At 44.4% G+C, this 16,140-nt stretch overlaps 1 protein-coding gene across 3 annotated transcripts in view; it reads right to left on the bottom strand.

Annotated features, from left to right (window-relative positions):
- Nucleotides 1–16,140, bottom strand: part of LOC141259321 (probable cation-transporting ATPase 13A4) — a 308,876-nt gene that overhangs the window by 77,827 nt on the left and 214,909 nt on the right. For all 3 annotated transcript variants that reach the window (XM_073675076.1, XM_073675077.1, XM_073675078.1), the window contains one exon: nt 462–618. In XM_073675076.1, the coding sequence (XP_073531177.1) occupies nt 462–618 (157 nt within the window). The remainder of the gene's footprint in view (nt 1–461; nt 619–16,140) is intronic.

Here is a 16,140-nt window from a genome sequence, read left to right as displayed (position 1 = left end):
TGGGTTTAATCCGGCTTCCTCCCACACTCCAAAGACATACTGATAGGCAATCTAGATTATGAACCACAATGAGGACAGTGCCGATAATGTCTGTAAATTGTACTGTAAAGCGCTGTGGAATATGTTGGCACTATGTAAATAAAAAGATTATTATTATTATGTAGGCAATATATAGCTGTGTATGGGCACAGTATGGTGCAATTTTATGTTATACACTATAGGCACTATGTTGCCATTTTTGCCTTGTTCCTTGTATTGTTTTACAGGGGCACAAAATAGTGTGATGTGGGTATTGATCAATTACAGATTTGATCTAAGATTCCAGTAACTATACTGTATGTACAGGCATTATGTTTAATGCGTTGATCAATGGGTTCATTGCAGCATCTATATTTTACAGCTTCTATTTTATGTATTTGTGCCTATATACAGAAACCAAGTAAGTAGTCTAAAGCCATTACCTGATTCAGGAGTGCAAAAGTTTTTTACCATTTCTGGTGCTCCCTTCATGAAAACTAAGTGTTCTTCACCTCCTATAACTTGGGATATAACAGTCATACGCTGGAGGCTTGAGGAAAATGGAAATTGTTGTAGTAGGATAACTCCATCCGCTGTAGTCTATCAACACATATTATAAATGATTAAAAGGTAAAAGAAAACAGATTTAAAGGGAACCTGTCACCTATAAAAAGGCTATTAACCTGCAGATGTGGAAAATATGTGTATGGTTGATATATAGAAATCAATTATTGCCTTTATATAAGCTTACTAGTTTAAAATAGCAATAGGAAACTTAGTGTATGCTTCAGTTTATGCTGTTTCTTAAAGTTAATTATTATTTAGTATGTTAAAGTTTAAGTTAAGAATCTCTCATTCTCCTTTCTCTGCTTGCACACTTCAAATGTGATTTTTATCCTTAAAAGCAATTAGTAGTTGAACATTGTAATGTTGCTGGAAGTCAGTTGATGGGCCATGAAATTGAAGTTTAAGATGGCGCCTGCTTTCTTAGTTTCTCCCCACCTGGGAATACCCGAGGAGTTATACCAATATGGAAGAAGCCTGGATGGACTAATCACAGGGGGTCAAGTTATCTAAGGAATGCAAGAAATTATGCTAATCCGCACCCTGAGTTAAAGTCTATATATTGCTATGCAAATATAATAAAGGCAGTCAGTGCCGCTTCTTTCCCTGAGAGAAGTTCTTGTACCATACTCTGAATTTGGTGTAATTGCTTTATCGCATGCACTTAGGGAACTATCAATTTGGAGAGAGTAGTCAGCGTTTCTAACCCTTCCCAGGGCTGGCATGTAGATCCATGCTGCCAGGAGGAAATTAACTTTATTCCCCTTGGCAGTGTTCCAGTTTCAGTTACGGGGCTGCACCGGTGCAGGTTCAGTCATCGCTCTGTGTATAGCCGGTTCCCGACCGCCCACTGTAGATAAACGTCGGCGCTTGCCGGGCTCTGTGCAGCGCCGACGTTTAAAAACGGTGGGTGGTCTTGCAGCGCTCAGGACCCCTAGGGTCCTGCAAGCGCTGCGATTCCGGTGAAGAGCGTTAGCTCTGACAGGGAACATCATCGGGACCTGATTAGATCAGGTCCCAGTGATGTTAACCCTTAGCTGTCTTCTATATGCTGTGATCTATAGTGATCACGGCATATAGGAGACAGCAGGAGGAGAGGGGGTCGTCAACTTACCTCTCCGAAGACCTCCGTGTCCTTCCAGGACCTGGGGTTGCTATGGCAGCTGGAGGTCACATGACCGCCTCCAGCTCTGCCATATATGGTGTCCTGTCTGGCTCAGCTGCAGCTGTAGCCAGACAGGAGACTCTGACTGAAACAGTCAGGGAAGATCTCATGTAATGTAATATATGTCTATTACATTACATGAGATCAGAGATCAGAAAAATAAAAATTAATGTCCCATACAGGGACTAAGAAAAAATGTGAAAAAAAGTAAAGAAAAAGTTTTTAAACTATTAATAAAAAAATCACAAAATAAATAAAAATAAATAAATAAAATATTAAACCAATAAATCCGTATATTTTTACAAAACCAAAAAAAGTACACATATTTGGTATCGCCGCATCCGAAACAACCCGAGCTATAAAACTGTCACACTAATTAACTCCTTCTGTGCACACCGTAATAAAAATAAATAAAAAACGGAGCAAAAAAATATGCTTTTTCATCATATTGCCAAACAAAAAGTGGAAAAAAATGCGATCAAAAAACAAAATAGAAATAAAAATGGTACCGCTGAAAACGTCATCTTGTTACGCAAAAAAAAAGCCGCCATACAGCTCCATCAGCCGAAAAATAAAAAAGTTATAGCGCTCAGAATAAAGCAATGCAAAAAAAATGTTTTTTTCTATAAAATAGTTTTATTGTGTAAAAACGTCAAAACATAAAAAAAATACAGTAAGTGTAGTATCGCTGTAAACGTACTGACCCGAAGAATAACGCTGCCTGATCACTTTTACCACACGCAGAACGGCATAAAAAAAAAACTCAAAAAACAATTCCTGAATTGTTTGTTTTTGTTAATTTTACCTCCCAAAAAACGGAATAGAAAGCGATCAAAAAATGTCACGTCCACAAAAATGGTACCAATAAAAATGTCAACTCGTCCCGCAAAAAACAAGCCGTCACATGACTCTGTCGGCCGAAATATGGAAAAATTATAGCTCTCAAAATATGGTGATGCAAAAACTAGATTTTGCAAAAAAAGCGTCTTTTAGTGTGTGATAGCTGTCAGTCATAAAAACCCGATATCAATCTGGTATCTCTGTAATCACACCGACCCGAAGAATAAAGTAATCACATCACTTATACTGCACGAGGAACGGCGTAAAAAATAAATAAAACCAATTCTTCACCTGCTACTGATTTGTTTATTATGTCCCCAAAGATCCCAGTAAGGCTCTGCCCACATTTATCCTGTGCTCTGCGCTGAGCACTTACACCAGAGTTTCCGTGTAAATCTCTGAAATACATGATTCAGCCGGAACCCATGACGGAAGATTCCCTGTAATGAGACAGATATAGGCCACTGTGGACGCCGTCTAGCCTGGGATCCCACGGTGTCATTTGTTTTAGGCGTGCATAAAAGTGCGGTTGGCCACAGTTTTGTGCACTTCTGAAAAAAAGGACACCGCTACACAGAGGCCAGACGGTGTCCAGAGTAACTCTGCTGCCTCATTACAGTGAATGGATCCTGCAGGGGTTTCATCTGAATTACATCACTTGGAAATTTAGATGGAAACCCCGATGTAAGTGCTCAGCCTAGAGCGCCGGATAAATGTTACGTAAAATGTTCCCAATAAAAGCTTCAACTCAGTCCTCAAAAAAAGCTAGTCCCCACTCAGGTCCGTCATCTGTTAAAAATATAAGGGACTTCCAAGTTACTGGTAGCAGAAAGGCTCTGGAAAAGCAAAATGACCCTTGCCCCCCAAAAGAAATTCAGAAAATTTTGTGCTCCCAAATCCAAATGCCTATTCTACAATAATTTGTTCTCCAATTGTCAAATAGCACTCCGTCCCCCCCAGATCTCACCGTATGGCTAAGCGGTACGATACAGCCACATATGGGGTATTGACATTTTTAGAAGAAATTGTGTGACACATTTCGGCACCATTTTTACCCATTGCCCTGTGTGAAAATGTAAAATCTGAGGGTAAAACATTTTTTTGTGGTAAAAATATAATTATGATTTTTTCACTGCCCAATGGTATAAATTTAAAAATTAAAAAATACTCACTACTTCCCTAGATGAATTCCTTGAGAGGTGTAGTTTACAAAATGGGGTCATTTGTGGAGGTTTCTGCTGTTTTGGCATGTCAGCGACTCTTCAAATGTGACATGGTGTCTGCTGCCTATCCCAGCCAACATAGCGCTCCTTTCTCTTCCGAACCCTGCCGTACCCCAAAGCAGTGGTTTTCCCCCACATATGGGGTATCGGCGTACTCAGGAGAAATTGTACAACAAATTTCATGGTGCAATTTCTCCGGTTATCCTTATGATAATGCAAAATTAGGGGATGAAATACATTTTTTATGGGAAAAATGTGAAAATTTTATTTTCACGGCTCAATATTATAAACTTCTGTGAAGCAGCTGGGGGTGCAAGGTGCTCACCACACATCTAGATAAGTTCCCTAAGGGGTCTAGTTTCCAAAATGGTGGCACTTGTGGGGGGTTTCCGCTGTTTAGACACATTAGGGGCTCCACAAATGTGACATGGCGTCCGCTAATTATTCAAATAAATTTTACATTCAAAAAGTCAAATGGCGCTCCTTCCCTTTCAAACCCTGCCATGCGCCCAAACAGTAATTTGCCTCCGCATATGGGGTATCAGCGTGTTCAGGAGAAATTGCACAACAAATTTCATGGTGCAATTTATCCTATTACCCTTATGATAATGCAAAATTAGGGGATGAAAAACATTTTTTATGGGAAAAATGTGAAAATTTTATTTTCACGGCTCAATATTATAAACTTCTGTGAAGCAGCTGGGGGTGCAAGATGCTCACCACACATCTAGATAAGTTCCCTAAGGGGTCTAGTTTCCAAAATGGTGTCACTGGTGGGGGGTTTCCACTGTTTAGGCACATCAGGAGCTCTCCAAACGCAACATGGCGTCTGCTAATTATTCAGACAAATTTTACATTCAAAAAGTCTAATGGCGCTCCTTCCTTTCCGAGCCCTGCCGTGCGCCCAAACAGTGGTTTTCCCTCACATATGGGGTATCAGCACGCTCAAGAGAAATTGCACAAAAAATTTTGGGGTCCATTTTTTTCCTGTTACCCCTGTGAAAATAAAAAAAATTGGGTCTAAAGTAACATTTTTGTGAAAAAAGTTAAATGTTAATTTTTTTCTTCCACATTCCAAAAATTTCTGTGAAGCACCTGAAGGGTTAATAAAGTTCTTGAATGTGGTTTTGAGTACCTTGAGGGGTGCAGTTTTTAGAACGGTGTCACTTTTGGGTATTTTCTGTCATAAAGACCCCTCAAAGTGACTTCAAATATGATGTGGTCCCTAAAAAAATGTTTTTGTAAATTTTGTTGGAAAAATGAGAAATCGCTGGTCAACTTTTAACCCTTATAGCTCCCTAACAAAAAAAAATTTTGGTTCCAAAATTGTGCTGATGTAAAGTAGACATGTGGGAAATGTTATTTATTAAGTATTTTGTGTGACATATTTCTCTGATTTAAGGGCTTAAAAATTCAAAGTTTGAAAATTGCAAAATTTTCAAAATTTTCGCCAAATTTCCGATTTTTTCACAAATAAACGCATGTGATATCAAAGAAATTTTACCGCTATCATGAAGTACAATATGTCACGAAAAAACAGTCTCAGAATCAGGGGGATCCGTTGAAGCGTTCCAGAGTAATTGCTTCATAAAGTGACAGTGGTCAGAATTGAAAAAATTGGCCCGGTCACGAAGGCAAAAACAGGCTCTGGTGCGAAGTGGATAGAGAGTAGTGGCTGTTACAATGCCCCCCACACTGACTGACAGTAGGCCCTAATGCTGATCCAGCTGTCAGTCAATGCCAGGGGAGCAGTTACAGGCGCTGATCTCTATGCACAGGGCGGTGACTGAACCTGCGCCACCCCCGTGACTGAAACTAGAATGCTGCCAGGGGAAATAAAATTAATTTCCTCCGAGTAGTGTGAGTCTAAGTGCCAGGCAGGTTCACAGTGCTATTAACCTGAAGATTAACCCCATATCTGCAGCTTAATAGCATTTTTTCAGGTGACAGGTTCTCTTAAATGTTTAGAAGTTATATCAAAATAAAATGTGTATTGCAGTAATACTGACTGTCTGTTTGTCTATCCATAAATCTATCTAATCTTCCCTTCCCCATTCTCTGGGTGGAATTATACAAAAAGCATTACTCTAAAAGACACAATAATTTGAAAAAAACAGCAAAACTAAACTAAATTGTAGTTTCCACTTTATATTTTTACCATTTAAAAAGACAAAGATCTGTTAAAATGCAGAATTTGTAATAATCCAAATTTAGTGTGTAAGAAGATGAATGAGTGAGGAGACACACACAATTAAACTGAGTGTTTGCACGTGAACATCACCATCTGCTTACCGAAAATTATGAGAAGAGAGAAAGTGGAGAGAATTATACTAATAGGAACTGAAGAGCGAACTACACATCCCCTGAGGAAAAAGATTAGAGGAGACACTAGGTCAGGTGACAGCTGTTTGTCAGTTAATAATTATAAAAAGCCCAGGAAGGCAGAGGAGGAGAGGAGTCGGCGCCTGGACCTGTAGCAGGATGAACATGTGTGCAGTGGAGATGGCTTATAGCTGCCATTATGAGAGACTAGACGTGAGTGAAGACCCGAGAGACCAGACCTGAGTGAAGACCCGAGAGACCAGACCCATGTGAAAACCCGAGAGACCAGACCCATGTGAAAACCCGATAGACCAGATCCAAAGTCAAGAGACCAGAGTTGGGAGATCCGAGTCATGTGAGCAGGGCCAGAACCAGGAGAGGCAACCGGGCTGCAGAAAAGGGACATTTGTGTGGGCTGCAACTCCCGGTGCAAATTTACGGTACAGAGGGGGGATCAAGGCTTTGCTTCAGGAAAAGGAGGTGGCCAGCTTGTCGGGTATGCCAATTTGCCAATTGACCCATCAATACAGGACTTGTGGCCTAAGGGGGAGTAACATAAACTTCTGTTGGGGTCTGTATGGTGCTTCATATTGCTTAGAGAGTGGTGATGATGACAGGGTCATTGGTAACTGTGATGCATCGTAGATCAAGGTATTAGGACTGAGACATTGTTGGCAACAATAGTTGTTTAATGGTGATTAAAGAATGATAGCGTGTAAATAACATTGTGTAAATTCCCTGTGTTAACCGTATTACCATGTTCTTATGGTGCCATAATTTACTGTCTTGCCATTGTTCACTTTTACCTTTGATATTGTGCCATAGGCACTAAATATATATTTGTTTGTGTTAACAAAATAAATAGTTGTTGGTTAAGTACCAATATCTCCTCATTCTCTGTACTGCTGCATCATCATACCTGTGAACAAGTGCCACAATTATTTCTGGACCCTGCACCACATTGGTACCCACTCAGTTGTCCTTGAATTTGGGCTCCATTTTGGTAGAAAATTAATTGAATTCAAAAACTGTACCATGATGCAAACCTCAACAGACCTAGAGCCAAAATCACTAGTTTTCTTTTTATTACTTTAGAGGGGGAGAACTACATGTATAAAGTGGTTGTCCTGTGAGTGGACAAATGATAAAATCCCTCACTGAACAAATAAAAAGAATATATTAGTGAGCTCTAAAATCCTCCCACTGTTTGCTATGCTCCTCAGTGTTGGACACTGCATATTTAGATCCATGACTTGGGCTTCCAAATATACAACACGCTGACATCCAGCACAGACATTTTCACCATGAATCGGCTGTTCAAGACATGCATATATCTCACAAGATACACCCTTGGCAGCATTGTTAATTGATAAAAATAAACTATTAACACTTTTATTTTTGAAAGAATTGTACACATGCCTAAAGCTTTTGCACAACATTGAATATATAGATAGATAAATAGATAGATAGATAGATAGATAGATCCAGTACTGTGCAAAATACGCACAACTTATCCCCATAAAATTGTGATTTCAGAGAATGTATAGAGGTGAAACTTTAAGGGGCTGTCTGGTCTTTTAACAGATTATTTATTATTATTATTATTATTATTATTATTATTATTATTATCCTTCATTGTGAAGTTCCACCTGCTTGTTAACACACCATTCCTCACTGACTGCACAGCTTTCCTGTTCCTAAAACTTATTAAACTAAAGACTAAGTGGGCAACCCCTTAAAGGGAATCTGTCAGCACATTTTTGCTACCTCATCTGAGAGCAGCCTGAACCCAATGACGTATCACTTACATTACTGGGTGCAGCTGTTCTTATACAATCAGAGCTTTTAGATTTAGCAATGAAGCAGAGCTGATAAAGCTAACCCCGCCCACTCCAGGCTCTCCATGTACAATGTCCATAGACAGTAAGTTGCCGATCACAGGAGGGGGTGTGTCGGACCAGGAAGCGTACTGTGTCTGAGCAATGATAAGCTCATGGTGCTACTGCAGAAAAATCATTGCAAGCAAACAAAACCACAGAACTTGAAAAGAGAGGCATTGCTGAAATCTGTGTTTTAACCCCTACACCATGCTGTCTTCAGATTACATAGCTAAAACCTACTGACAGGTTACCTTTAACCTCATGGGCATAATGCAATATTTGTATGTTTTCTTACATGTCTGAAGAGTTTGTAAGAATCCACCGACTCTACTTAACAGATTACATGCTACCTCTGCATTAGTGTTGAGCCACCCCCGTAGTGTTCGAGTTCGGTTCGGTTCGTCGAACACCCGTGTGTTCGCCGAACTGTTCGTCGAACACCTTCGAACACCATTAAAACCAATGGCAGGCAAAAAAAAACACATAGAAACAAATAGAAAACACCTTCAAAGGTGTCCAAAAGCTGACAAACTGCTCAGAAGACACAACTAACACATGGAAAAGTGACAAGTACATATAGTCATGCGAAAAGAAAAGAGGTGGAGGAGTAAAAGGAGGGGGAGACACAAATATAGGCATGTCATGCCCTTCTAAAATCCAAAAAGTGAGAAGCCGACACGTTCAGTCCGCTCCTGCCCGTGCAACCTCCGTGTCGCAAGGTTTGTGCCAGAGCCGCGGTGAACCCTGACGGCCAGCCCCCCTCTCCCAATACTGGTGCCTGTCCGCTGGTGGGTCGAGCGAGCCCCCGTGTGGTGGAGGCAGCTCTAAGCTTTTTAATTTAAATTGTCTCTATAATTTGAATGAATACACTTTAAATCCATTTACAGGGATCTATTGGAGGGCAAGTCTCATGCCAGCAGCCGCGTAATTCCAGCTCCAGTAGCGTCCACTAAAGCTGCTGCAGTTAAAAAGCTTTTATAAGGATCGAGCTCGGCTGTCCACCGCAAGGCATCCTACTGCCAGTCCCAGCCCCTATGCCTTGGGGTGCCTCCTGATGCTCTTCACTGAGTATCCCGTGGTCCCGAAGCATTTCCTTTGAAAAAATTAAGTGTCCAAACTACAGGTGGTGTAGCTTGCTTAACAGCCGGCATAATCCGCTGACTAGCAGACACTGCTACTAGGCACAAAGTATTTCCTGGGCTAGATGCAGTTAAAAATTTGTAATTAGATACTCTCGTTGGATGCTGAGAAAGCATTCCATAGAGTCTCCTGGCACGCCATATATGATTCTCTTAAAAAGCTTGGGGTAGGGGTCTAGGGGACCCTTTTATAGCCAAAATCACGGCCCTGTATCACAATACGTCACCTAGGCTGAAGATAAATGGAACTGTAGCACCCTTAGGGCTCGGTTGCTACAGAGGTATTGCACCTCACCCAGAGGTGTGATATCTCACTCTCAGGTAAGGATGGAGTGTGGATCAGGACCCGACACCTGCATGCATTACACCACATTGCCGTGGGGCAGGGCGACCAATATGCCTCTGAGATGGGCACGACAGTCCCTGTACCTGGCTGGAGTGGGGGGTGGGAACACTGAGGAAGGGGAACCCTGTAGTGCAGGAGCAGGGAGGAAGCAGTTCCTGGGTGCATTGAGAAGGGAGTATAAAAGGTGGGCACCATCTTAGTTCAGTGCAGAGAAGTCTGAGCAGAAGTGGCAGGGAGCAGGGGCTCTGCATGAGCTCTGCTCCGGAGGCGGGCGTAGTAACAGAGGCCCAGGCCTGGAAGAGGGAGAAGGAAGGAAGAGGAGCGGAGAAGGCTCCAGGAACGAGGAATGAAGGGATCCCAGGGGTGCGGACGGGCGAGTCGCCACCGCACGCCCGAATCCACCTGCGTGGAGGGGTCAGGCCAAAGGGGGAGACCGGTCCCCGAAACTAGTGGAGGCAGGAAACGACCCTCAGCTAGAAACCGGAGGCTCTGACATTTTATGTGGCGCAGCCCCTCGCTACACCCGCTAGGAAGGCACCACATAGGGTCAGGGAAACTGGCGCCAAGTTTACCAAGAGGAGGCCCGAGGCAGCCGGACAGAAGGGTTGGTAAGAAAGGCCAGACAAAGTACACACAAAGGAAGTCCTGTGAAGCGCTCCAAAGTTATCTGGGAGTTGTCTGAGCCCCTCACCTGGTGAGCACAGTATGACGTGGGCAGCCGTTACCTGCAGATGTGGTCTGGATAATAAGAACTGTGAGTAAAGGCCCTGGACTGCATCACTGACTCCGTGTCGTTACTGCTGCTGCCCTGCACCATCACCCCCATCCTCCGCATACACTGCCCTGAGGCTATACTCCTCCCGTGGGGAGTTATGCTACGCTCTGCTGCACCCACAACACCAGCCTCAGCGGTCTGCCCTGCAGCGGCGGTTCACTCTGACCGCAATCCACGGGTGGCGTAGTCGGACATTTAAACATCAAAACCACATAAATAGTTCCGCCACTGGTTTGACCGCCCTGAGCCACGGAACCGGGTCGCCGCCACGAAGACTACAACCACCAGCATCCACCAAAAAGGGTTCGGCTCCGGGAGTCCCAAGGCCCAGGGGGTGTATCAGAACATTTTCATCACCTTTCACAATCACCAATGGGACAAGGCAGGGATGTCCTCTGTCCCCTCTCTTATACATCCTAGTGACAGAGTACCTGCTCTCATCAATTCGCCATAACCCCAATATTAGGTGGATTGAGGTGGGAGTCACCGAGTACAAGTGCTCTCTATTTGCTGATGATGTCCTAGTATATATCACTCAATCACATATATCCATCCATGCTGTTATGGCTGAAATTGATCACTTTGTTACATGGTCAAATTTTAAAATCAATGCAGCGAAGTCTGAGGCCCTCGATGTCTCCCTCCCCAAATCCATATAGGATTCCATCCAGTCCAACTTTCCCTTTGCCTGGCCCTCACAGGGTATCAAATACTTAGGATTTCCTATTCATAGAGACCTCTCCCATCTATGTTATCTTAATTTTGGGCCCTTTATTGAACAACTCCATACAGACCACGGTTGGCAAGTTAGAACTGTAAGATTCACTACGTGAACCACTGGTGTTTTGTGGAAAAGCACATGTACACTGTGTTCCAAATTATTATGCAAAAAGTGTTTAGGAGTGATAAGGGAAGAATTTGTTTGTTTGTCAGTTAAACTCATTGATGGTGATGTGTGTCAGGGCTCTTTATATCACTGTAAGCAATTGCAGACACCTGTGCTAATTAGTTTGGCAGGTGTGTCCAATGAAAGGCAAGACTACTTAAGAAGGCTGTCTCACATTATTAAGCAGCCTACATTTTCTGCCAAAATGGGAAAGAAAAAGGATGTGTCGGCTGCTGAGAAGCAACAAATTGTGGAGTGTTTAGGTCAAGGCATGACTACAATCAACATTGTGCGATGATCAGGATGAAGTGTCTTGGCAATCAAGAAGTATGTAGCTGATTCACAGTACACACGTGTGCGAGCTGATAAGGGCAAATTGAGGACTCTTTCCTACAGGCAATTACGTCAGGTTAAAAGAGCAGCGGCAAAAAAGCCTTGTCATAGCAGCAGACAAGTTTTTGAAGCTGCTGGTGCCTCCAACGTCCCCCGAACAACAAGATACAGGGTCCTTCAGAGGTTTGCAGCTGTGCATACGCCATCCTGTCGACCTCCTCTATCCAGTTCACACAAGCAGAAACGGCTCCAGTGGGCTAAACATTATATGAAGACTGATTTCAAAACTGTTTTGTTCACGGATGAGTGCCGTGCAGCGCTCGATGGTCCCGATGGATGGAGTGGAGGATGGCTGGTTGATGGACACCCCACGCAAACACGGCTACAGCGCCAACAAGGAGGAGGTGGAGTAATGTTTTGGGCTGGAATCATGGGGAGAGAGATTGTCGGCCCCTTTAGGATCCCTGAAGGCGCTAAAGATGAACTCCATAATGTATGTGGATTTTCTCAAACAGCACTTCCTGCCATGGTTCAAGAAGAAGAGCCGTGTATTTCACAGCAAGATCATTTTTTTTGCATGATAATGCACCATCTCATGCTGCACATAAAACATCTGCATCTCTGGCTGATATGGGCATAAAAGGGGACAAACTTATGGTGTGACCCCCATGCTCCCCTGACCTCTACCCCATTCAGAACCTCTGGAGCATCATCAAAAGGAGTGTCTATGATGGCGGGAGGCAGTTCACATCTAAGCAACACCTCTGGGAGGGTATTCTGTCCTCATGCAAAACAATTGAAGCAGAAACCATCCAAAACCTGACAAATTCAATGGACGAGAGAGTTCAGAAGCTCCTTTCGAACAAGGGGTCCTATGTGAAAATGTAACATCACCTAGAATAAAGTTTTGAGTTGAAAACTGTTTGATTTCAGTTTCTAATAACCTGCTAATGCTTATAATTTCAAAAATGACCATTTTTTTGGTCTTTATTAAAATGAAAAGGTTGATCGAAAAGTTTGGGGGATCTAAGAGTGTGGCAACCCATTAGTCATGATTACTTCGAATTCTGACAATATGAGGGTCATGTTGCAGGTAGTGCAGCAAGAAGGCACTTATGTGTCTTGCGCATCTCGGAGCCCCAAAATTATTTTCCGGGCTAGATGCAGCTAAAAATTATTATTAATTTTAAATCTGGTGGAGCTTAGTATAGATGGCCTAATAGGATCAGTGCTGCACACTGCTACAAAGCCCAAATTATTTTCCAGCCAAGATACAGATAAACATGATTAGTAATTTTAAATCTGGTGGAGCTTATTATAGATGGCCTAATAGAATCAGTGCTGCACACTGCTACAAAGCCCAAATTATTTTCCAGCCAAGATACAGATAAACATGATTAGTAATTTGAAAGCTTAAAACGGTTGGTAGGGTGATTTTAACCAATCATCAAGCTTTTACCCTCCCCAGGATGACACAGGGGTAGAAAAGTCGTTTCGGATCCATGATATTTTCATCTTTATGAACGTGAGTCTGTCTACATTATCAGTGGAGAGCCGCGTGCGCTTATCTGTCAGCACACCACCAGCAGCGCTGAACACACGTTCAGACAGAACGCTGGCTGCGGGGCATGACAAGATCTCCAAGGCGTAAGTGGCTAGCTCCGGCCATTTATCCAGATTGGAAGCCCAAAAAGAGCAAGGGTCCAGTGACACAGTCATGGCTTCAATGTTTACTTGGAGATACTCCTGTACCATCGTCTCTAGGCGTTGACTATGTGTCAGACTTCTTGTCTCCTGTGGCCTTGCAAAGGATGGGCTAAAAAAGTGGTGAAATGATTCCGCAAAATTGATGTTACCAGCAGATACTGTGGTTCTGTTACGGTTTGAGTGATGAACACTTGACGGTCCCACGGTTGGCAAGTTGGAACTGTGAGATTCACTACGTGCACCACTGGTGTTTTGTGGAAAAGCACATGTAAGATTCTGCAACAGTCTCTGCTGATACTCCTGCATGCGTGCATCCCTTTCTATGGCAGGAACAATTTCGGCAAATTTACTTTTGTACTAGGAATCTAACAGTGTGGCAACCCAGTAGTCAGAATTATTTCTAATTCTCACAATTCGAGGGTCATGTTGCAGGTAGTGCAGCAAGAAGGCACTCATGTGTGTTGCGCATCCAGGAGCACCAAGTCCCTGTTGTGTTGGTGGCGAGGTAACAATCATGCTTCCTTCCTCTGTCCTCTCCCCTCAACCTCGCACAACAGAAATGTGATCAAGGTCTCCCTCATCTGATGAGTCTTCCATCAGTTCGTCCTCCACTTCTTCCTGGGCTCCTGCACCTTCCTCACTAGTTTGGCTGCTACCATGCGCCCTGGTAAAACAATCTCCCCCACCCTCACATGACTGCCGCCTTGGTGCTGCCGACCGTCTGGACCTTGCAGATGTTAGCCCTTCCGCATACAACTCCTCCTCCTCTACTTCCTCCACCTCCTCTTGTGCCACCACCTGACTCCGAATTCTGTTTAACATGTGCTACAGCATGTAAATCACCGGAATAGTCATGCTGATAATGGCATCGTCAGCACTAAACATCTTCGTTGCCATTTCAAAACTGTGCAGAAGGGTGCATAGGTCCCTGATCTGAGACCACTCCTCCAGCGTGATTTGCCCCACCTCTGGATCTCGTTGGCTCAGGCTATACGTCAGAACATATTGCACCAGGGCTTGTCGGTGCTGCCACAGTCACTGCAACATGTGCAGAGTTGAATTCCACCGGGTAGGCACATCGCATTTTAGCCGGTGAAGTGGCAGGCCCAACGACTTCTGTAGAGATGTAAGTCGCTGAGCTGCGGGATGCGAATGGCGGAAGTGAGCACACAGCGACCGTGCCCTCTGCAGAAGGCCATCTAGTCTGGGATAGTGGGCTAAAAATTGCTGGACAACCAGGTTCAACACGTGAGCCATACAAGGCACGTGTGTGACATTGCCCCGGCGAAGGGCCGCACCCAGGTTTGCAGCATTGTCGCACACGGCCTTCCCTGGTTTCAGGTCCAGTGGAGACAACCATTCATGAAATTGGTTCTCCAGAGCTTACCACAACTCCTCAGCTGTGTGACTCACATTTCCCAGACATTTCAAAGTAAAAACCGCCTGATGACGTTGAGCCCTACTGCCAGCATAGTAAGGAGGTGTGCAGGATCCCTTCTGCGCAGTTAGAAAGCTTGTGGCATGACCAGGCAGGCTTTGGGTGCAGGTGGAAGACCGAGAGGAGGTTGAGGAGGCAGAAGTAGTGGAGGAACTTTGACATAAAGAGGATTGACGCACAACTCGTGGGGACGGCAAGACTTGGACAGCAGCCCCTTGTCCTGCTGTCACCATAGTTACCCAGTGCCCAGTCAGCGACATGTAACGCCCCTGTCCATGCCTACTCATCCAAGTGTCTGTGGTGAAATGCACCCTGTCACACACAGAGTTTCTCAAAGAAGCGGTGATGTTGTGTGCGACATGCTGGTGGAGCGCAGGCACACCTTTCTTTGAGAAGTAGTGCCGACTGGGCATCTGGTACTGGGGCACTGCGACGGACATAAGGTCTCGAAAATCCTCTGTGTCCACCAGGCGGAAAGGCAGCATTTCTGTAGCCAAGAGCTTGCAGATGGTGAAATTCAACCTCTTAGCTTTCTCATGGCTAGGAGGAAATGGTCTTTTACTTGTCCACATCTGAGGGACCGAGGGCTGGCTATTGTGCTTAGACGGGGTTGATAAGGGTGTCCCCGGCAAACTGCCGGTCTGTGAGGAAGATGCAGGCGGACATGTTAGGTTGCCTTGATCCAAAGGTGGTGCTATCGATGTCGGACAGCGCTCAACACCAGCTGGTGTTACCACCTCCAAAGAAAATGATGACCTGCCAATCACGCTGGCTGTTGCGGGTAAAGAGGTGGCAGGTCTACGCCCCAAAACAGGTGTGACTGCTGTCCCCCCAGTCACAGAGTATGAAGAGGCCGCGGATGCACAAGATATGGCAGACGGTGGTTGGCCCGGCCGGCTAGGCCGCATTGTAGCACACTGAGCTTCCCACTGCAACTTATGCTTCATGTCCATGTGCCGGTTCATGCATGAAGTACTCAAACTATGTATTTTTTGGCCTCTACTTAGCTTTTGCTGACAAATGTTACAGAAAACACGAGTTGGGTCATCTTTATCGATCTGAAAAAATGCCCAGGCTATGCAAGGCTTAGCACCCATGCGACCTGAAGAGCCACCACGACTTGTGGTGAGAGGCAGAGTTGTGTTTGAGGATGCAGCTGTTGACGTGCTTCCAGTACTACGTCTCTGTCCAGGAAGGCGCAACCTGACCTCGCCGTCACTAGCATCTTCCTCCACCTCCTCTGCTGACCTCATCTCTTGGCTGACTGTGGGTTGACAGTAAGTGGGATCTCCAACCTCATCATCATCACCCTGTGCGTTATCACACCCGTCGTCCTCAGAACCAACCTGTTCCTGCCCTGACAAAAAACTAAAGTTGTCGCTCCAATCAGGTATTTGAGTCTCATCATCGTCTTCCTCATTGTCTCCACCAACAGGAGTTACAGTTTGGGAATGAGGGTCTACATTATGGTCAGAACCTTCTGCGTCTGGTCCTGGATCCGACT

Source organism: Phyllobates terribilis, unplaced genomic scaffold (genome assembly GCF_046119375.1).
Source record: "Phyllobates terribilis strain yellow unplaced genomic scaffold, ASM4611937v1 Scaffold_3__8_contigs__length_932513732, whole genome shotgun sequence".
NCBI lineage: Eukaryota > Metazoa > Chordata > Amphibia > Anura > Dendrobatidae > Phyllobates > Phyllobates terribilis.
Note: the sequence above shows the minus strand (reverse complement) of the source record. Positions and strands in the feature narration are given on the sequence as shown.